Source organism: Vulpes vulpes, chromosome 6, assembly GCF_048418805.1.
Source record: "Vulpes vulpes isolate BD-2025 chromosome 6, VulVul3, whole genome shotgun sequence".
In the NCBI taxonomy this organism is placed as follows: domain Eukaryota; kingdom Metazoa; phylum Chordata; class Mammalia; order Carnivora; family Canidae; genus Vulpes; species Vulpes vulpes.
The window spans coordinates 109,497,544-109,520,878 of NC_132785.1; the positions used below are offsets into that span (position 1 = coordinate 109,497,544).

A 23,335-nucleotide genomic window follows, 5' to 3' on the forward strand; every position below is an offset into this window, starting at 1 on the left:
TCCAGCTCTGTGTCCAGCTAGCTTCAGGGCTGTAGTTAGGTTGCTTTCATAACTCCTGGTCTCCATTTTCTCATGTAGAAGTTGCACAAGGAGGGGGCGGTAGTAGTCTTTCAGGCCCCTCAATGTGTCTTCTGGAGGTATTACTGCTATTTCTAGAATGCTCTTTTTTCTCCAGCAGGACTGTAAAATCTTGAGCAGAAGATCCCCAAATTTCAACACCTTCTCGTCATGCCAGATAGTTTCAAGCAAAGTGTCTGAATAAAATAATGTTCTTTTGAAACACCAAAGATCTAGAGATCTCAACTCTTCCACTTTTTTTACTTACTGACCAGGCACATATACCCATTTTGTGTATGCCCATAATTGTTTTTAGCTGTTAAAACTTTCAGCCTTTTTTCCCTCTTGATAAATGAATGAATGCTCCTTTAGAATTTCAAGCAGAACAGAGATGTCATTTTGAGTCTGACCAGCAGGGGGCAAACTTCACCCAGGAATTGCCTTATAATTCATTACCTTCAACTGGACGGGCTTGGTAGTCTATGTCGTGGTGGTTGGTTTTCTTCTTTCTACCCGGCACCTTATTGATGATACTGGCAAAGCTAAATACGATCTAATATGATCTAAAACCCCAAAGTGCCAACATTTAAGTTCTGGGGAGTTCTTGCTTGTCTTTAAAAGAAGGCAGAGATACAGTACCTACAAATGATGTGTTGGATTCTGAACCCATAAATGGCAAGAACTGGGAGCCAAGGGGGGAGCTTCAACTTGTGGGAGAGATTTCAATGAGGAGAAATCTCTTGGCTAAGCGAAGTTTCATGACAAATCTGACTTCTGAGGGACCCCCATTATTCAGTTTACAGCTTGATACTGAATAGACACAGTAGCCAAGATTATGGTGGCAGCGTCTCCTTTGCTCAGATTCAGATTTTCACTGTGAAGGCTCTTTTTGTGGGTCACACAATTTATAAAATAGAACCTTGGTTTTGGGATGTGCCTGTGAGGTGTTATATGATCTGAGATGCATTACCTCCTTCCTCTCATGCCTTGGAGGTTTGGAGGCATTTGTGAGATTTTTATTGGACATTTAACAGTTATGAGGACAGAAAAGCTCATAAGAAAATGGTATTTTGACTCTTTTTCCTCCAGAGGAGTGATACATTTTGAAAATGTAAGGTTTAACTGGTATCTCATTCTTGCTCTTTCCCTTGCCAAGTACTTATGACTTTGGCCTCAAAAAGTTTCCCCTTTTTGTCATGGGAGCCCTGTGAGCTACACAACTATGGCTTTAGCTTTTTTCTCCCAGGCAACAAGTTGCACTAGTAACCGTTTGTCCAAAGCCTTTGCATTTGGATCAGAGGCTGTGGTCCCTGGGGGCTGGGCAAGCAGAGGGCCTTCCCTGGGACAGTTGGGCCTCTACATGCCTGGCACTTTGGTCTATTTTAAGCCTGTTCTGTCCTGCAGCAGGAAGGTGAGTCTAGGGTCCAATATGTGCTGTGGATATTAAGAGACTTCAAGGACACTTCCCCCCATTTATCCCAGTTATGTCCCCTGCTAAAATAGGTTAACGGTGTCTAATTAACCACTGAACATTGTCATGCTGCATAAAGATAGCATCCGGGCTGTTCTCTGAGCCGTGGTACTTTATCTCCATTTAGATCTCTGCAGTATTCCATTAAACTCGAGAGAAACATTTTAACTGAGATGATGTCTACATTAGAGCTGCCTTTCACCCTTCAGCACGTAACCCATGTAAGCAGCAACTGAGGCCTTGTGTCTGATACAGCGGGGAGGACAGAGGAGACAGACTCCTCCGGCAGGAGGGTTTATACAGCATTTCTTCCCCACACAGACCCAGAATGGACCCAAGGATCATTCTGGTCCGGTGGTCCAATGTGGCTGCAATCCCAGGTCATACCAGTGCCACCCAGCTGGTCTTCAGCTGACCAAGTCACTCCCCTCAAATGGCAGTGTAGTCTCTGAATGCCAAGAGAAAGGAATCGTATTTGAGCTAAAGCACTTAGAAAAGGAGAGTGTATGGAGAGAAAGGCGGTTTTGCTACATGGGATTTCCTTTTGTGCCACATGCAAGCTGTCATGTTTTAAATAAAACATATATAATAAATCCCACAATGAAACCAACCTTAACTACCAAATTTTCAGGCTTAACAAAGTACAGTACTACTATAGTTGGAAGTGCATCCTTGTCATGGAAAATACTCATTGGATTTGAAGCAGAGTCTATGGAATGAGCATTTCCCATCATGTAGAACTACCTGGGTGCTTCTGTTGTGTAGGGATTAAGAGCTGGGCTTTGGTGTCAGCCCAGAGCTTGTATTCTAGCCCTACAGCTTTCTAGCTGGGTGACCTTAGGCAACTTACTCTACTTCTCTGAGCCTGTCTCCTCATTTGTAAAATGGAGCGAATCAAAAAAGATGCTGCGATAATGAAATAAAATAGTGTATTAATGCCATATGCCACTAAAATATGTATGATATTATATAATAGTAATATACATAAAGAAGATAGTATAATAACAGTGCTAGGTGCTCGGCAAGCTCAATAAATGTGAACTGTTAATATCATCAATCATCAGCCCTCCTGCAACTGGCTTCTGAGGCAGGGCCTGGGAATGTCCCCCACCCACCCCCATCCAAGGAGTGAAGGTGGCTGTGTGAAGCCAGGAGGAAGAAAACTAGCGTGGGTCAGAGAGAAGCAGGGTGAAAACCAGGAGGGACTGATTGAGGGTTGGGCTGAACGAGGCTTTATTATTTATTTATTTTTTAAATAACAATCTTTCCTTTTATTTTTTAAAAAGATTTTTATTTATTCATGAGAGACGGGGGGAGAGAGAGAGAGAGAGAGAGAGAGAGAGAGAGGTGCAGAGACACAGGCAGAGGGAGAAGCAGGCTCCATGCAGGGAGCCTGATGTGGGACTCAATCCTGGGACTCCAGGATCATGCCCTGAGCCAAAGGCAGACGCTCACCCACTGAGCCACCCAAGCATCCCTGAATGAGGCTTTAAATGGAGGTAGGGATAGCAAGACAACACCGGGGCCAAGTCACCGACCCGGTCTGTGTGTCACTCGCTGGAAAGCAGGCAGCCAAAGTGCCCTTACTCCTGTTACCCTATCCCCACAAGGTAGGAGGTGAAGAAGACATTCCTGTCACTGTCCAGAGCTAAAGCTTCATTCTGCAAAATGGCCAAAGCAATCAGCAAGTGATGGAGTAGCTCTTAAAAAGAAACCTGGCATTTAATTAACTTTTCAAAGTGCTGGTTCAGCAACCTCTGTGTATTACATTTTGAATATTGAACAAGCATCTCTAATCGGATCTGAACCACTTCTGGGCCTGCCAGCATGAAGAGCACCTGCTCAAGTTTTATGAATACCATGGAATCTTGTCTGAATTTTGGGCCAGCCAACTCAGGATTACTCAGGTATGGAGGCTACAGTCTATGAAGCCTTTTCTTCCCTCCTCTCAGCCTTTAGGTCAAGTCAGAGTTCACTAACACTTGGGTTAGAAGAAAGTGGGCAACTCAGCAGTATAGAGCAGCAAGGTTTCCATTATACTGCTGACTACCCGTAGTTGAGCTTACTATCCGAAGTGAAGCTTAGAGCATTGATTCTCAGGTGTGACTGGGTCCCATTTCTAGAGATTACTGCCTCAGAGGGCCTGGGGTAAGGCCCAGCACATGAACTCTGAAAAAAAAACACAAAACCCTCAGTGACTCTAATTGTGCACCACTGGTTAAGAACTCTTGGTTTAAAGTATTCTCTATAGCTTTCAGTTCTATGTTTGTACCATCTATTGCCTTCCGTAAGTGTGGAAAGTCAGGAATGGGCTGTCAGCACAGGAAATCCAAACAGATGTCTAGGTACCATCAGAACATCTGAAAATCAGGAGGTATCTGCTTTTGAAAAGGCTTGGGGCAGTATGTTTGGAATCCGGGGTGGAAGTCGGGAAATGGGGATTCTTGTTGCAGCTTCATTACTAACTAGTCTGGGATTTGGATGAAACACCCATCTCGGTGCCCCGTGTCCCTCTCTATCACATAGTGTCTCTGAACCCTGCTTTGCCTCTTTTCCAGAGGGAGGTTGAGCTAGTGTTAGTGTTGGCAGATGGGAAGGTGAAGAAAACTGGCCAGTGCTCTACCTGCATAAGCTCGTGTCACCTGTGTTGTGATTGTCAGGTCTCTCCCTCTCCCCACTCCCCACAGTATAGCCACTTCTGATAAAGGAGGTACGTGGGCAGGAAACTGTAGTAAAAGACCAGAAACCTGGGGCAGAGTTGACTGCAGCCCTGTAAATGACCTGCCCTGGGCCTGGACCCAGGCCACACCATTTCCTCAGAAGTATATTTGTAAGGAGGAAATGGTGCTAAACCCATAGTCCTCTCTACCTCATAGTCTGTGGAGGCAGGACTTCAGCCCACATCCTTCTTTAGTTACCCACGCTGTTGAGCTGTGATAGATTGCCATACTTTGTTTTTGTTTTGTTTTTAACCTATCACTAACAATTTAAAAATATACTCTAGGGGCACCTGGCTGGCTCAGTGGTTGAGCGTCTGCCTTTGGCTCAGGTCATGATCCTGGGGCCCTAGGATAAAGTCCCACATCAGGCCCCCTGCAAGGAGCCTGCTTCTCCCTCTGCATATGTCTCTGCCTCTCTCTCTCTCTCTCTCTGTCTCTCATGAATAAATAAAATAAAATCTTAAAAATAAACAAATAAAAATATATTCTATGTCATGACTGGATATGTTTCTATATAAAACTTGGGGGGAAGTTTATGTAATACTTACTTTGCAGGACACTCTCTTTTCTGTTTTACTCTATGCCACTAAGAAAGAAAAAGAGGGGTACCTGGGTGGCTCAGTCATTTAAGCATCCAACCCTTAATTTCAGCTCAGGTCATGATCTCAGTGTTGTGAGATTGAGCCCCATGTTGGGCTCTGCACTCAGTGGGAAGTCTGCTTGAGATTCTCTCTCTCCCTCTGCCCCCTCCCCTAAGCTCTCATTCTCTCTAAAGATAGATAAATAAAAGAAAAAAGGGAAAAAGACAAGACAAGGCTGGTAGTGATCCACTAAATCCACTGTAGGTCATGACCCATAGAGAGTCATGGAATCAATTTAGTCTTTAGTCTTTAGTCCCCAGCCTTTCTCGTCTTTTCTTTTTCTTCCAGTGTTGAGGACGACTGGGAGCTCAGACTCATTACAGCCTCGCTCCACTTCCCTAGAGTTTTCCATGTTGGGAATGCAAGTCCAATTTATAGGCTTTGTGTTTGAAGAATTCAGAAATCTGGATTTTCGCATGAAATCTCCCAATTTGGGCAACAAATTCATGTTAAAACCAAAACAAAAATAAACAGCAGTGTGGTCCAGACACACATGCTCACTAGATAAGGCCAGAAAACTCTCAGCCTCATCAAAGGCAGGGTGTTTCATAGCCAGTTCTCCAGGGCCTTGCCCACGTTCCCCCTGGACTTTCCATCTCCTGAACAGTAGGCTTGACCAGAATCTGCTATTTCTGGCAGAGAGAGAGAGAACAAGAGAACATGCTGTCTGAGGGCATCCTCACCCTCTGTCCTCTAGGGCTCCATTTCCATCATGCTCCTTCTCATGGGGTGAAATGAAATTTGGAAGAGTCCTTGGGCTCCCCCTGGAGTGAGAGAATAGGTGAGCTCAGCAGTTATTATGCTGAATGTGAAACTCATGGCCGTTTTTGGATGTTGAGTGGATAAATGGCAATTAATCAGCCTTCCCCGAAGATTAGCGTTACCATTGATTGTTTCCTTCAGTTGAAATCACTGCTACTTTGGCCATGGCACATTGCTTAGGAAGGAACGATACTGTCACAACTCCTAGGGGTGATCAGAGAGATCCTATGTTTCTTATGTACAAGATGCAAGTGCATTAATCACATTGTTTTTCTCGGACCCTGTATTCATCCAAGCCTCCTGCCATTGGTGACATATCACCAAGGCATTTGGATGGTGGGTTTGTAGAGTTCCACTTCACCAAGACAATTAGAAGCAGTGGTCCTGGGGGACGGATGTGAGCTAGGAGCAGAGCCTTCTGTTCTCCCACACAGGTGGCTTTGGCAGCTGCCAGGTGTTCTATGTTTAGAATTTTCTTGACTTCAAACAGTATTGGAAACCCATATCATTCAGCAACACCACGGTGGTGATCTTTGGGCACCCTATTTCCATTTATCTGTGGTACCTCCTCCTGCCAGTTCTGTCCCACTCACCCTCCTCCCCCTAATTGCTTCATCTCTTTACTTTCCCTTTAAAGAGTCAAAAACTGCAGCAATGGACAAAAATAAAAATAATCGGGGCACCTGGGTGGCTCAATGGTTCAGTGTCTGCCTTTGGCTCAGGGCATAATCCCAGGGGCCTGGGATCGTGTCCCACATCAGGCTCCCCACAGGAAGCCTGCTTCTTCCTCTGCCTATGTCTCTGCCTTTCTCTCTGTGTCTCTCATGAATAAAAATAAATAAAATCTTTAACAATAATAAAACGCTCAATAAAAAGAAAGAAAAATATCAAAAACTGTAGCCTGGGAGAGCTCAAGAGTTGTTCCATCCTGTTCTTCCAGCTTTTACCCATTCACTCTCCCTCCCAAGGGAAGCCAAAATACTCCCACCTCCCCTTCCTTACTTAACAGTGTACTTGGTATAGTCTGAATTTCATGGAGACTATTTAAATTTAGGCTTAATTTCGGATTATACTCAGAGAGGGGGAGGGGTGGTTTGCATCTTGCAGGAATTGCTGGTTGGTTCCGATGTAGCTCTGCCGGTGAGTCTCGTGGGCCCAGCACTGCCAAAGGCCTTCTCACACACCCTGACTCCTGGCCCTTATGACACTGCCACCACCCTTTGCACCTGCTCATCATGGTGATTGACTTCTGAATTGAAAGAATTCATTAAAAAACAAACAGAACTGGTTATTGTGGAAATTCTCAGACATACAGAAAAGTGATCAACATGTATACAACACCCAACTTTAATAATTGTCAACATTTGGTCAGTCCCATTTAGAAGACTTTCGATCCATGTTTCTCAGGGTGTCAGTGGTGACCACCTTACGTTAGGATTACCTAGGGATTTGTTTAAAACGTGTATTCCTAGACTCCCCTCCCTCAGATCAGTTGATCCAGAAAGCTCTCTCTACCAGGTCCAGCGATCTACATGTCTGTCAAGCTCCCCAGATGGTTGTTATGCACATTGAAGATTGAGAACCACAGCCTTAGATAAATGTCTATATATAACTAGGCTTCCTGTTCTCATGGAATGTCTGAAGGGTACTACCTGCCCAACATCACTCATGGGGTCTTCTGGTCCTTTAAGTGGAAGCTGCAGAAAGGCCCAGAGCCTACAACTTGTACTGCATGGCCAGCTTATCTCTCTTTGCTCCTGGGAAGCTGCACATGCTAACAGCTATAGCTCCAAGTAAGACCCATGGCCTCAGTTGGAAGAAAGTGCTCTATAAATTGGTCCGCTCGTTGTTGAAAGGAGGGGACTGGATCGTCTATACCCATTTGAATTCTCAACTTCTCAATCTGAGGTTAAACTCAATGATTTAGGGGCACCTGGGTGGCTCAATGGTTGAGTGTCTGCCTTTGGGTCAGGTCATGATCCCAGTATCCTGGGATCAGCTCCCACACTGGGCTTCCTGCAGGGAACCTGCTTCTCCCCCTGCCTACGTCTCTGTCTCTCTCCCTGGGTCTTCCATAAATAAATAAATAAAATATTTTTAAAAAATAAAAAATTTAAGTTGGAGTCATACTGAAATAAGGCTACAGGAAGGCATTATGGTGTCTCTAATTCTCTCATGCTGGTTATGGGTCTTGGTTTAGAAAGAGAAAACTAAATCAATAAAGCACTTGGAATATGCTAATTTGCCCTCACTTTTGAAACCCCCTCTCTGACATACCCCATCAATGCATGAGACTAGTATGTTCTCATAAACCTTGTTTTCCTTTTTTTCAGGTCAGGAAGGAGGGCTTCTGAAGAAGTAGAAGAGTATGTTTCCAGGATTCTTATTGCATCTTTTGGTGACCTTTGCTAGCAGTGCAGTCTTGGTGATCATGATCTGTTCAGCCTTTGTTGGACTCAGCAGTAGAAAATAGAATGAATCTGGCTTTTGTCTGGGCCTCTAGTTATGCACACTGAATCTAGGATTCAGTTAATGTTCTTTCCTTAGCTGAAGGTCTGGGCCCTGGCGTTAATGTCTGCATTCTTCTCCCAGCCTGTGGTTTTTAGAACTCTGTGTCCAGGTATCAGAGTGCTTGACCCATGGGTTCTTCTTTATTGCTTCAGATGGGCAGGAATGACACCAGCCTTCTAAACCTAGCCTTCTCCTAAGACTTATATCAGAAAGGAAGGAAGAAGGTTTCTAGGTAAAGATAGAATGTAGAGGCAGAGCCACTGAATTTCACACCCCTGGGGTTGAGAGGAGTATTCATATCATAGTTTGTGGAATGGTGCACCGCACAGCTTGTGCAACCATATGTGACACACCCAGTTGCCTAATTAGGTTTGACTAAGTTGATGGAGGAAAGTGGGTCCAGAGACCTTCTCATCTAGAAGAAACAATATACAGCAATGGTTTCGGTGGTTTCTTTCCACATTTGAAATTTATTTTCTTTCCTTTCCTTCTTTTTGGGGGCAGTCACCGCCTCAGACAGCAGAGCTTCGATGGATCAGATGACGGAGGAGGTAAGATGCCTTTGGAGAATATCACAAAGGCCTCCAGAGAGGCTCCATGGCCCCATCCTTTGCATCTCTGTGCCTTGCTGAGAGCTGCCTCCGCCTGGAGCACCTCAGCCCTGTGGCTGTCTGCCAGCCCCACTTGTCCTTCACAACGCTGTTGAAGTGTCTCCTCCTCTGAAATGTCTTCCCTTCCCACCCCATTCCCTCTCTGACTCAGGTGTTTCTTCCCTGTGCTCCCACAGCCTCCTGGGCAAACCTCCATTGCAACCACAGCAATACTAGCTAATATTTAGTAGGTGTTTATTGTATACCCGGCACTGTCCTACCAGTTTATACATGTTGAAGCGTTTAACTGTCACAGCCACCCCATGAGACGGTACTATTGTCCCCATTCTACAGTTGAGGAAACTAAAGCACAGAGAGGTAAAGTGTTTCCAGTTCACTATAAACTCTGTACTCCAGTTGGATGGTTTCCACTGTGTAAACACTCTTTTGCTCTACAGTCTTGATCTACCCTTAAGACCATTCAGTGAATTTGTTCTTTCAGATTCTGGATTTCCAGCTCTAGAAGCTCCAGACAGTTCTGTGTCTTCCATTTATCTCCTGATGCTGATCATGTTTTGCTTTATCCTTGGTGATAGCCTTCATAGTAGCTGTTGTCAAGTCCTTTCCTGCTAATTCTAGCATCTGTTTCCTGTGTCTCTATCGAGTGATTTTTCTTCTGGTTACAAGTCATATTTTTCTGAGTCTTCACGTGATTAGTAGTTTTTGATTGGACACTGGTCATTGTGAGTGTTACTATGAACATTTGGATCTTGTCTTTCTTTAAAGACTGATACATCTGTTTTAGTAGGTAGTTCATGTGTTTGTTGGTCAACTTGATCATTTTGAGAATTGTTTCTAAGGTTTATTAGGACAAGTTTAGGGTTAACCCTAAACATTAAGATACTCGGTGTCCCTGCCTGGTGGTTTAGCAAGGACTCTCCACTCTCCCCAGGTGAGCTGAGCCCCTTCCAGTTCTTTATAACCCGTGCATGGGGATTGTTCACCTCACACTTACACTTGTTAGTAATTCTTTTCCCAGCCATGTGGAGTTTGACCCTATACACACACAGTTTGGAATGCAGTCAATCTAGGGGACACCTGGGTTGGCTCAGCTCTTGATTTTGGCTCAGGTCATGACTTCAGTTATGGGCATGGAGCCTGCTTGAGATTCTCTCTCTCTCCCTCTGTACCTCCCCTGCACCTGCTTTATTAAAAGAAGGAAAGGAAGGAAAGGAAGGAAGGAAGGAAGGAAAAAAAGGGAGGAAGGAAGGAAGGAAAGGAAGGAAAGGAAGGAAGGAAGGAAGGAAGGAAAAAAAGGGAGGAAGGAAGGAAGGAAGGAAGGAAGGAAGGAAGGAAGGAAGGAAAAAAAGGAAGGAAGGAAGGAAGGAAGGAAGAAAGAAAGAAAGAAAGAAAGAAAGAAAGAAAGAAAGAAAGAAAGAAAGAAAAAGAAAGAAAAAAAGAAAGAAAGAAAAAGAAAAGAGAATGATGCAGTCGATCTAGATTTCTGCAACTCTTCTGCTACATAGCATCTTTGTCTCATCCTTTGCTTCTCAAATTCCAGCCACCTTCGCCTACCTAAACTTGACTTCTCCTCAACCCAGTGAGCTCTCTATGCTCCACTAGGAGTTCCCCCTCCTTGGGCCAGAGTCCAGGAAATGTACCTGTAGGCAGAAAGCCAGGATTGATGACGGTAAGGCTCACTTCATTTCCCTTCCCTCAGGGATCACTGTCCTGTGCTCCCTGTTGTCTGCTGTCTGCACACAGCTGTTATCTTCCATTATTTCCAGGTTCCTAATTGTTCCCAGCAGGGAGGTAAGTCCAGTGCTGATGACTGTCTCATGGCTAGAGCCAGAGCCCCGAAGCTTTCAATAACTAACCTTTGCATGTGACCACAAAGCGAAGGGGAGCATTAAATCTAGAAAGCTTAAACAGTGACCCATACTTTAGCTGCCTCACAGGACTGGAGGCATGTGTGACATGTGGACGATGCTGGGATGCTGGTTGAGACTTAGACTCCCAGCCACCAGCATTCAGAAGCTGGAGCTGGGACCCAGATACCCATTGTATTGCATACACCCAGTGTATTGATTTAAATACACTCCCTGGATGAATATTCTGCACACCAAAGCTTGTCAAGCCTGCTGTAGTGCCTCTAAAGTCAGGACTGAGGACAGGAGAGGACAGGAATCATGAAAAGGTTCTTCTGTCTCATCTCATTCCAGAGGAGTTTTAAGGTAGAAAGGTAGTCACTGGAGGTCAGGAATTAAGCTTCCACTCTCAGATTTAGTAAGAGCTCAAGAGCACAGCTTCATCATTCTTCATCATTTGTCTTTGCTTTTCCTATTATCTCTTATCGACAAGCTCATTTCTTTTTACCGGATCTTCCTCCTTAGCTACTCACTAAACTCCTTGTAGCTGCCGAACTCGTCCACCCACTAATGATTCCCAGTGACCCTGTTAAATTAGGTGTACTGCATTTCTGTTCCCAAAATCTCTTTCCCCACATACGTACCTGGGATGCCTCGTGCCAGTGCTGAACTGTAGTGGCTCCGTGATTGATGGCTGCTGGCTATACTTTCAATCTGCACGTCCTCACAGATTGTTGCTCCAGCCATCGGTTGCCTAGGACGACAGGGTGACCATCCAGGAGGCTGTGCCAAAGGACTCAAGGAGGCAGGGACCCCGCTGGACATGGACAAAGCTGATAGGTGCTCACAAATTTATGATGCTGACAACTCTGAGATGCTCATTAAATTCTTGGTCCCCAGAAGGTTTGCTCAGGTGGTATCTTCTCCAGGCCTCTCTCCACCCTACCTTGAACCTCTTTCTAATTCCCTTCAACAGATTTCTGAAATCCTCCTTTTTTCTTTTTCTTCAGTGTGTGAAAATGCTACAGTTTAAGAAGTAACCATTAAACGTTACAGCAAAACCTTCTGAGTGCTAAAGTGTGCACACTTCTAAATGCATATCATTATTATTTTAAAGATTTTATTTATTTAAGAGAGAAAGATAGTAGGAGCATGAGGTGGGGCAGAGGAAGAGAGAGAAGCAGACTCCCTGCTGAGCAGAGAGCCTGACTCTGGGACTCCATCCCGGGACCCTGGGACCATGACCTGAGCCAAAGGCACACACTTAACTGACTGAGCCACCCAGGCACCTTCTAAATGTGTATTATTTAAAGGTTGTGCTGGCTGCTGTTGTGGCAACTCTTAAGGCCATCTTGTGTGAGCCCATCACTGACCATGCTATATCAAAGCAAAGAGATCATTATACAAAATTGCAGGACTCAGAGAAGAACTCTAGTCTTCTGACTGTGAGTGAACACTCTGTCTCATACCACACGCCCACCAACATCACTGCCACCACCACTCATTGCCAAGCTCATTTACTTCTCAAAACAAGCCTATGGGAAAGTTTTTAGAAATCAGCTTTATTGAGGTCTATCTAATTTACATACACTAAACTGAATCCATTTAAAGCATAGCATTTGAGTTTCGACAGATACATATGCCCAGGGAAGCCACCACCACAATCAATACAAAATGTTGCCATTCCCCCCCCTCCAAAATTTCTGATGCCCCTTTCTAGTCCATCCTTCCCCTGCTTCCGTCTCCAGGCAACTACTGATTCATTTTTTTTTGTCCCTATACAGTGGTTTGCATTTTCTGGAATTTTATGTAAGTTGAGTCATGTATACATATGCTTTTGTACATACATAGGTTCTTTTTTCATTCATTGTAATGATTTTCAGTTTATCCAGGATGTTGTATGTATCATTAACCTGTTCCATTTATTGATGAGTAATATTCCAGTGTGTAGACATACCACTTTTTGGCTAGGTATTCACCTGGTAATCAACATTTGGATTGTTCATTATCCCTGTTTTAAAGATGAGCAAACAAAGGCAAAGAAAAATAACCTTGCCGAAGGTCACATAATAAGTGACAACACTTGGAAGGTGGCTCTTCTCACCACTATACCACCAGTGCCACACTACCCAGCACCAGGATTTAGATATAAATCTTGACCCCAGAGTCCTTGCTCTTGGCCTCTGGGCTATAACAAATGGTATGACCCTTGGCTCTGTTGGGCATCTCCTTCTACAGGTGGGTTGTGTTAATATCAGCTCTCACATTTGTAATATAGAGTGCCTAGCATGATTGATAGGATGCTAAATACAATTCCATTAAGGATGGAGAGAAGAAAGATATCTATTTTCAGAGAATACCTCTAGTATTTTTTTCCCCTTCATAAACTTGAAGTGTGAAATTAGTGATTTGGCCTTTATTTTGGCTCTGGAGGTTTGACGTGTAAAACCCTTTCTTGTCAGAGTGCACTTGATTTTACCTTCTAGGAGGGATGCCTCTTCCCTGGCATAAATCTGTTTTCCATGCAGTTATGCCTGAGTCCTTTAATGGAAAATCAGTTCATATGTTACACTTCACACTCGACTTCGTCCATTTCACTATATGTGAATGTTTAGAATCCATTATGCAGTAGGAATCATATGTTACATATAACTAGTTTCTAGAATTATCTTTGCTCAGAGAATTACTTGGTTGGCTAGCAAAGGCTGCTCCTTTGAACTTAGAATAACCAGTGGGTGGGGACACTCCATAAACGATTGCCCTGAATCATCTATGGAGGCTCATTCAGCAATGACATTAAGCAGATCTTTCGGCGCCTGTGAGGGAACCTACTGGTGCCCTTAATAAAATCATACCCAGGTTCTTCTATGTTGTTAGCATAAGGAGCATTGTCACATGGAAAGGGGCTGCTAATTTCCCTATACTTGGTAGCAGTAGTGATCGGCGAGCAATCCCAACGGAGAATATATCTTGGGGAATAGAAACGAGAATCCAAGGACTAGGACCCCCTCCAGGCAGGTGGTCTCTTTCTACCACAGTCGTAGAGGTTAGGTTTCATTGAAGATATCCAGCAGGTGTTCGTACAGTGCCTCCTGTGGCCATGACTGCTCCAGAAGCTGGAGGTAGTGGCAAATAAGATAGCCCTTGCCCTCCAGCGGATGTAGTGAGAAATGCCGCCTCCCTCCCCTCCCTGTCTTGTCTAGGAAACTTTCAGGAACCATGTCTCTCAGATCTGTTTCTCAGCATTCAGCCTCCCAAGCTTCACTCTTGGCACATATTCTCCTTCTTCCCCAAGAAGATGCCCAGGGAGAGAAGAGAAGTGCTTCCTCTCCTCCATCAATGCTTCAGGCTTCCAAGGGAAGAGAATAGAAAAGTAGAAGAAAAAGGCTTTTAGGAATGAGAAATGGGAGTGACTGACGTTTGGAGGTGGTTTTGGAGTCTGTTGGTTAACTAGAATGTACTACATGGGACTCTTCACAAGGCCAAGGTGGGCCACAAGCTCACACGGTTTGAGGGGAGCCAGGCAGATACCATACACACATGAAAGAGCAGAAGCATGAGACAGTAGAGAACGGTGGGGCCTGTAGTAAACCTAGAGAGAAGAGATGGCGTGGCCTGAAAGTTTTCAAATTCACCTTTCAAAAGTGACAGAATTTTAAAAATCAGTTCATAAGCAGAACCTAATGCATCTGCAAGTTGGATTAGACCTTTGGGAAGTGATCTGCGAATGCTCCGTAGGTATAGTCTACAGAATAGTCCATAGACTTTGTAGGGCTGTGCTCTACAAGAACACAACTTTGCTGGGGAGACAGAACATAAGAGATGAAAGCATTAAGGAGGTAAGGAGCTAAGACGGCAGCATAATGGGTGGCACAGGTGGCCATTGGTGGTTGCTGTGTTCATGATTTACATTAGCGAGGGCCACAGTTCAGGTGACGAAGAGATCCCTGTGGACTGAGGGCACTTGAGGAGGAAGGAAGAATGAGCAGTAGGTCCTGAAGGTCAGGCAGCGTGTAATCAGGTGAAGAAGAATGCAGAGGGCTTCTGAGTGAAGCCTGACAGGAGGAGAGACTCCGCGTGGAGAATGAATAAGGAATTTACAGTAACTGCAAGAGAAGCTGGTTCTGGTCCATTCTCAGCTACAGATATTAAGCGTCCCACGTAAACTGCATTTAGTGAAGTTCAAAGAGTGTTAGTCATCTGATTTGCTCGTACTAGGTGGGATCACTCACAGCTAGGGTTGACACGATGCTTCAGGGATGTTGGGAATCATGATTAGGACAACAGCTGAGAATAATGGACAGCCAGAGCCCCCAAATGACTGCAGGGTTCCAATATTGTAGGATGGCCACACTAATGTTTCCTATTTAGATGACTGCTTTAGTGGCACAATTATCCATCCCTGTTCTTGGAATCAAGTTTCTGGTTGACACAAAGGCCTTTGGACTTCTTCTGTCATGGAAGGTTGTATGGAGTTAGAAGAAAAAGCATCAAATCCGGAATAGGGTTAAACGCAGCCTCTACATGTCACTTTGGGCTAGTTATTTATTCATTTATTTATTCATTAATTTTGTCATCATTTGTTGAATACATACCATGATGCTTAGGGCTGGGCGCTGGGGATATGATGTTGAAGAGAACATTCTTAGTCCTTGCCCTTATACTGCTTATAGCCTAATCAGGGAAATGGGGAGTAAACAAATGGTCACAAAGCTAAAGAAGGAAGGGCAAGTGACGATTGAGCGCACTGAAGGCAGAGTATGGATCCATGAGAGAGAATAGCGTGGAGAACTGACTTGGATCAGGTGATGAGGGAAGGCCACTCAGAAGCAGTGGTTTTCACACCTCAACCTGAAGGAGGAGTGAAGTTGCCAGGAGGATGCAGGGGTGTGAGTAGGGCAGCTGGGGGACCCTGGTGGAGGAGACCACAGGTGCAAAGTCTTGTCACCTCTCCAACTCCAGGAGCATTTCCAGTCCTATCTGATCTCTTCCAGCTCTAAAATCCAGCTCTCAGAAAGTGAACTCGGGATGGAATGTGAAGCTTTGAGATGAGCTTTGTGAGAAGCACACAAACGGCAGAAGAGCACTTCCTAGTCCTTAAAAAAGATGAGTAATAACTCAGGTTGAAGCAATTTCTGAAAACACAATTAGATATGGACCCACCTTTCAAATAGTTTGTCTCAGAGTGAAATTCAAGTTAGGAAAGAATTGTAAGCCCCAAAGATGTCTTTCAAAAGTGGAAAGTCTCTGAAAACAGGAGCTTTAAAAAAAAAGGATGGGGGGTCAGATCTTTCTTGCACTTAACAATTGCATTATGGGTGTCCCAGGTCCACGGGTGGAATGTTCACGGCCTCTTCCTGGCTGCTCCCGGCACCTCCTGGGCATCTCATCCCCACTAGAGAGGGCTGTGCTCTTGGCAACTCAGGTCTAGTTTTGACAGAATCAAATATCTCAAAACCTTCAGAATAATAAATCCTTATGACCAGCCAAAAAGTGTTTAATTCCTAAAGGACCAGCTGAGTTGAGCCACTTCTAGCCTGGGGCAATTGGGGACTTAATTCTGTAAGTGTAGCAATCTGGATGATCTGAAAGCTCTGAGTTTAAGGGTAATTGCTCAATTTTCTATCCATGTCAACAGGGAAAATAGGTAAAAGTGGCTGAACACAGCCAAGCAATGAGGCTGGATGAGATGTGAGATGCTGGCCTGTCAGTGGAATTAGAAAAATGCCATCCGTAGAGGGTTGTCACTCCCTCACCCCTATCTTTCCCTCTCCCCGGTCATCACCAGCTCTGGGCTTTTCTCACTCTCTTTTGGGCTCTTCCTCTGCACCGAGTCTTACCACCATGCCCTCTGTCCCTTCTCTTGCAAACAGCAGAGTCGCTCTCAGCCTAAACAGCTTTAACGTGGAGAAAGAAAGTGGTAAGAATTCCTTAAGTACAGATAAATTAGAACCCTGCATCTCAGTTCCTTTCTCTTGCTTTGTGAGAACATTCCATTATGTCAGCATTCAATGTAGGGGACTTCTTAGGTGATCCCCAAACCTAGTTCCTTTGACCTAGTTCTTTTTAAACTATTACAACCAGCACTATTTTTTTTTTTTTAATCCTTAAAATCAATTTGTGTGGAGGCACCTGGGTGGCTCAGTCAGTTCAGCTTCTGACTTTTGATCTCAGTTCAGGTCTTGATCTCAGGGTCGTGAGTTCAAGTCCCACGTTGGACTCCACACTGGGGATGGAGCCTACTTAAAAAAAAAACAACAACAATTTGTTTTTTCTAAGTTCAGAGTCACTAGAACTGGATTCTAAGGTCTTTCTAAACCCATGCCTCCCACCCTTCCCTGACACATAGATGAGCAGGAGTGCCTGTAGCTGTCCACATCCAGCACAAGAGTGGGGTCGGGTAGGGTGGGACTCACTGGTACAAAGGTTAGCTGTCCTGTCTATTGTGTCTATGCTTTGTTCTGTTTATAAGATACTGGATAACAAATTTGAGAAAGAAGTCATTCTTGTAGGAAATGGTATTGATAATTAATGTTTGTGTTCAGTGTAAGCCAGGCCCTGCACTGCTTCCCCTGCAATAACCCTCATAGCAGTTCTCAGAGGAGACACAGTGATCATCACCCCTGTACAAAGGAGGAAATTGAAGCCTTGTGAAGTTAAGTCACTCACAGTAGTCACATGGCTAAGAAGCAGTGATGTGCTGGCTAATATTTAACAATCAGCTCTCCAGGATAACAGAGTCCTCATTGGTAGTGTTTGCCAATTTCTGCGGTGTAGATAGTCCCACCATGGCTGGTTTTGGGCTCTCATCAGGGTATCACTGACCACAGAGCTGGGAAGAGATGGTCAGTAGCACACCAGGATATCAGATTTCTACCACACAGGCACGTTAAAAGTAAATAATTGCAAGAGCATGGCTAAAGTGAAATGCAAAATTTAGGAAGTGCTGACTTTTGACTATTTATTGCTTTTGTTTTTAATATAATGTATTTATAAGGATATGTAAGTTAGTCATTAATGATGTTTATGTGTAACAACCTGCATGCAATATTCCTAAAAATTTAGTTGTTGGTTCTTACAGGCCAGCATGAGCTGCTCTAGCACACCACCGCTAGTTGGTGTCACAGCTGACATTCAGATGTGGTCCTTGTGACTTCTCGCTCTCTGCTGTCACGGCCTTTGTTGTTGTTACAGCACCCGGTTGGTTTTTCCACCCTGCTTATTGAAGAGGCCAGTCTCTCCTCATTTTTCTAGCCCCCCTGTTGCAGATCCCCTCTGACCCCGGTTCTCAGACTAGCCTGCTGGCCCCTGTCCTGGGCTCTGCTGACCCTCACTGTCAGGTCCCACCTGCAACATCCCCTGGCTGATAGGCAAAAACCAAAGACACCAGGCCTATAAATCTGTGTGACATGAAGCAGAACATTCAGGTTTGATCATTCCTCTCTTTCTTCTTATGCTTCGTTTTTCTATCAGATCCATTAAGATGGCTGTAGAGAATGAATTCTTGTGCTTCTGCTGAGTCTTGCAGAGAGGAAAGTCTACCTTAGGGTGCGAGGAAGAAGTTTCACTGCGCGCAGTGTGAGGATGGGAAATTTTGGGAAATTTGTGAGAAGCAAGGCCCCACAGGCATCCACCTGGGCCTGAAGGGCTATGCGGGAAGCTCTCCCACCAGCCTGTCCCTTTGAGGCACAGCAGAGGGGACAGATTGACCCCACAGAGAGGTGCACACTCGCCAGACTGCAGGGCACATGGAAGAGCCCCCGCCAGGGTGCTGGGTCACGTGTGAGCTGAAGTCATCGTGGAGCTACAGGTGGAATCTGTGCAGGTTTATTGCACTGTAGGAAATGAATTTTATTACAATGATTTTGAACAAAATATTTGGCATGCTCTGTCCATAGGGTATAACTGTGGCTAGAATATTTGGAAAGACACTGCTATAAGCAAATGTGACAGAAAGGATTGGGGTTTTTAATATATTTTTTTAATACACGATGAGATACATTGTAATGGACGCCCCAGAGTCTGATTGTCATAGAGGTAGAGTAGACCTTATCTGATGATAAGGAGACTTAGGACCAGAGTTGACAAGTGTGGAAGGTCATCCAACTAGAGGCAGATCTAAGACCCAGGATTCCTGATTTCTAATTGGGACACCCTGTAGTACGACCCTATGGACCAGAAATCTGGCAATTCAGTTCTTCCTTGAGAGACAGTTAAAGTCACATTCCTGGCAGCAAGAGAAAAAAGAGCATTAATAGGTAAAGATCCTTGAGGCCATAGGGCTGATTTCTCTGTTCTCCCATGTAGGGGTGGTCAGTGCTGGTCCCCAGAGTGAGGGAAACACTAGGGAAGTTACCTGGAACTTGCCAGAAATTTCTTCAGTCAGCCCGAGCAGTTGCATTCATTCATTCATTCATTCATTCATTTATTTATGCAGGAAGTGATTCAAGGTCCTATGACCCTACCCTGGGTAAAGTATACACCATAAGAGAGTAGGTGTCTGGGAGTTGATGGGAAGGAGAGATGTTTAGAATTCCTTGACTCAGCAAATGTGGGAGAGACTGGCTTGGCTGTATTCTGCTGGCCTCCCCAAAAGGCAGAATGTCAGGGGAGCTTTTGAGAACTGAGCTGAGCTTTGAACAGATTTTAGCTCTGCTTTGTCAACTCAATCACGATCTACCTCATACCCCCAGCACTGCCATCTAGCTGCAAAGCTTAGCCCAGTGTCTTGACCAGACCTCTTGCTCTGTTGGCAGAGCCGGACCCAGTGTCTTATGCCCCCAGTGGTGCCTTGAAATCTCTAGTCATGCCGGACTTTCCAAACTTATGATCCCAAATGTCTTTCCCTGAAACATGGTTGACAGTGGCCTTTCTGGCTTCCATTTCCTTTGTTCATGTGCACAGCTTACTTGCATGTCTCCATCTGAAGGGGCAGAATGGGGAATGAAAACAACAGCCTGTTGCCATGCACACACACGTGTTTCGAATGAGGCAGGTTGTAGTCCCCTTCCTCCAGGAACACACACACAGCTCCATCAGCATTCTATCATAGTATAGTCAGCTTTCAGGAATGTGATTAATAATAAATCATCCAACAGTAAGCACTGACAAAAGTAAAAGAGAGCTAAATCTCCCTGAAGTCGTTACAGAGATCATAGTATTTATTCCGTAACTCATAGCCAAACCCAAAGGCAGGCTCAGGATAGGACAGAACTGATCCCATTTAGTTTCAAGAGACCATCGGAGGTGTTCCAGCTTTTGGGATGAGGTGTGGGTACTGCACATGATTGTGAAGGGAGTAGACGAAGGAATCAGAGGGCCTGTGCACAGTGGACAGGCCCACATTGGTGAGAACTACTGTTCCCCAAAGGGGCTTAGACTTAGATGTAAATGTAGATGACTTAAATTTTTATTTGACTAGAAAGAAATAGAGGCTCAGTTTTCTAGGATGCCTGTTTCGGAAGAGGCGACTGTATCCATAGGCATCATGCCATCTGCATGGAAGAAGACAGTCGTGGAGTTGTTCCAAATAGCCTTTGTAACAAAAACACAGCAAGTTGTACCCTGGGATAGTTGGAGACTCTTCTCCCAAATAGATAGCCAGGGTGCATTTGCTCACCTGGAAGCCTGACAGCCAAGGTGTTGGCGTAGGTGAGATGGGAAGGAACAGTTTACGCTCAGAGGTTGGACTTCGCCCACCTCCTAGCCCTCATTTAGAGAAGTCTTTTCTTTCTGACGCATCACCCGCATCACGCATCACCCGTGGAAATTGGTTTCTAAAGAAGGATTAGGTAAATCGTTCTTTGGAAAGATTTAGGTGGAAATCTAAGGGGGAGGTAACAGGGGACTCTCTGACCCTAGCAAGAGAAGGACCTGATGTGACCAAATGGTAGGTCTCCCTCTCTAGCTTTAGGTTCTACTAGATACTGAGTCTGTGTGTGTGTGTGTGTGTGTGTGTGTGTGTGTGTGCATGTGCGCATACACGCGCATGTGTGTACTCATCTATATATACACACACAGGAGGACACATACTGGGAATGTGATTCCTGAGTCCATAAGTGTGGTTGACGGACTAGGTTTACCTAAAAGACCCTTTAAGAGAAAGCTCTTGAAAGATGATTACAGAATTGAGACACCATCATTTAAAAGTGCCCGAGGCAGACGCCTTTGAAAATTGCAGCAGCGGAGGGACGGAGAGAGAAGCACGCAGCCCTTGATTGTTGCCTGTTCCCTGGGGACCCGTGCTCCCCCTCCCCCTCTGTTTCTCATCTGATAAGAGAGAGAGCAGCACTAAGACTCCTCATCTATCTTATGAAAATCCGATTCGGAATGGCTGTGATCAAAACCAGCTGGCTGTCACCAACAGTGGCCTCGCGCGGAGGGAACCGCTCAGAAGCATTCCGTATGTGGGAGTGTCACGGGTGGCACCGATCAAAGTCGCCTCTTTTTAATAAATATATATAAGGAAAAATACAAAACCTAAGGATTTAGAATAAAAGCAGTGTAGTTTGTCTTGTTTTTTTCAGTGTAACACGAAGAGGATGAAATAGAATCAGATATGCCTGGTTTCTAACATCCGTGCTTCCACGGGCGGCTTGGCGAAGGCGCTCTGTGTCACGTTAATACTCTATCACTCATCTTGGGCCCTATTGAAGGGGGTGGAAAGCTCCTCAGTTTCCATTCCTTCCAGCCACTTTTTCCAACACTTTTAAAGTCCTCTCCCCCTCCTTGTCCTGAGCACATCTCTGCAGATCAAAGCTGGAACTAGCAGCAAGCTCCGAGTGCTCTTAGAGTGGTAGAGAGCATTGCTCTTCATTGTTCTTCATTCCCTTCAGCTGCCAGTGCCCAGTGGTGTGGCGTTCCCTAGAGGTCACCTAGGCAGGTGGCAGTAGGGTCCTCCCAGTGGCAGGCTCCAGGGCTGAATGGGATCTTTCCCCATACAGAACTCTCGTTGGGCTATGCTTGTCTCTCGAGAGCGCTACCTTCGAATTGCTCCAAAGGCTCAATCCTGGTTGAAAACGACCCTTTGCATTGCTGATCATGATTCTTGTGAGCACTCAGTGTGCACTTGGGTGGGGAGGTGCAGAAAATCTCATTCCGGGGTGTTGCATCCATGGTTCCTTCAGATACATGCTAACATCCTTCTGTGGCTAATGTGGTGAGGTCAGGCTTTCACACATCGTCATTATACCGCAAGCCAGGCTGTCACTCTTGGCAAAGGCCCTGCTCTGCCATGGTCCAGGCAGCACCACATCATGTGGAGGCCTGATTTATCTCAGAAACTAATGTTAGTCCAAACCTTCCTTGTCAAACCATCATCAGCCAGGAGAGTCACCAGAGCTTGGCGGGCTGTGAGGAACAATCAGCTATTTTGACTTCCTTAAGGTCTGTGATCTCCTTTCCCAGCAACAGTAAGAGAGATGCAGTTTGACAGGAATATGGAAGCATTTCAACCTGCAGGACACAGTAGAAGCCCACCCCACCACCACCACCACCCCCACCACCAAGCTGGCACCTCAGGACAGGTCATCTTTCCTTTCTGGCTCTGTCACATACTTCATCGGGGACCTGCTTGTGCACAGCTCCAGAGTAGACATTGGCTCCGCTGTGTCTGTTTCTTGGCATTTGCAGTGTGGGTGTCTAGCCACCATCCCAGTTGCCAGATTTGTTTCTCCCCATGTCCGCTGCCTCTCTCCTCCCCGGCCAGTAGTGAGTCCGGGCTGGACCCGGCTTCCATCAGGTAAAGTCACAAGGGATAAGTCGTCTTAAAGCACCTGCCAGGGACCTTCAGGCATGTTTTTGCCCCTCGACTTGGGGAATGCAGGGTACCGACGGTTGCAGGGCCCAGGCGTGCTCAGGAGCTCCTCTGAGGCCCTCTCTTTCTCTTGTTCCTCCGGGTGTTTGAAGCCTGTTGCCTACTGCTTTCCCCTTTTCTTCTCCCTTTTCAAAAATTCTCCATTTTTTCACTTCGAAAAAAATTATTTATACGATTGAGATCCACTAATTAAAGCCATTTTCTGGTATTTGGTTACTGGAGCGTTTGATGTCTCTCTGACAAGACCATGAAATGCACGGAGTGTCCACAGGGACAGAATTTGCTGAACACGGCTCTTTGTAAATGAGGGGACACAGTGTCGCAGCAGCTCATGAATATGGAACGCCCATGATGCCACCTCAGTGGACTTGGGAACACAGATGAATCCTGTCATGTGCTAAATGAGACCAATTTCTTTCACTTAACTTCATCTTCAATCAGACCTTCTTCCATTTGCCTGTTTAAAATTCCCCATACGTGATGCAGAAGGTAACAGCATTCAGTAAAACAAAGTTTTGCAGCTGCAGAGAAAAATTATAACGATCTCTGGTTTAAAGTTGCCATCTCCCCAAAATGTGGACATTGTTTCGCTTTTGGGCTCTGCTGAGGTCTTTTGCCTTTGGGCACAGAAGCAGGAGTTGTATGGACCTCTTACTGGGGTGTCCTTAAGCACTATGTCCAGATTCCTTTGATGTGGATTGGTTATTGAACTTGGCTATAGATGGTGAGTGTGAACCGTTAGGAGCCCATGGATCCTCTGCAGGGGCTGGGGCACTGCATGGGAAAGCAGCTCTGGGAAGAGATTGCATGTGACCAAGCAGGACCTTTGCCATGGGGAGCTCAGTTAGTGGACAGAGTGAGAGGGACAGATGTCATCAGAAGGCATCTGGAGGAACCTGG

The 23,335-nt window shown here is 45.3% G+C and overlaps 1 protein-coding gene across 2 annotated transcripts in view; it reads left to right on the forward strand.

Annotated features, from left to right (window-relative positions):
- Positions 1-23,335, forward strand: part of IFT43 (intraflagellar transport 43) — an 85,108-nt gene that overhangs the window by 52,873 nt on the left and 8,900 nt on the right. For both annotated transcript variants that reach the window (XM_072762078.1, XM_026008658.2), the window contains 2 exons: positions 7,985-8,017; positions 8,667-8,713. In XM_072762078.1, coding sequence (XP_072618179.1) covers positions 7,985-8,017; positions 8,667-8,713 — 80 coding nt within the window. The remainder of the gene's footprint in view (positions 1-7,984; positions 8,018-8,666; positions 8,714-23,335) is intronic.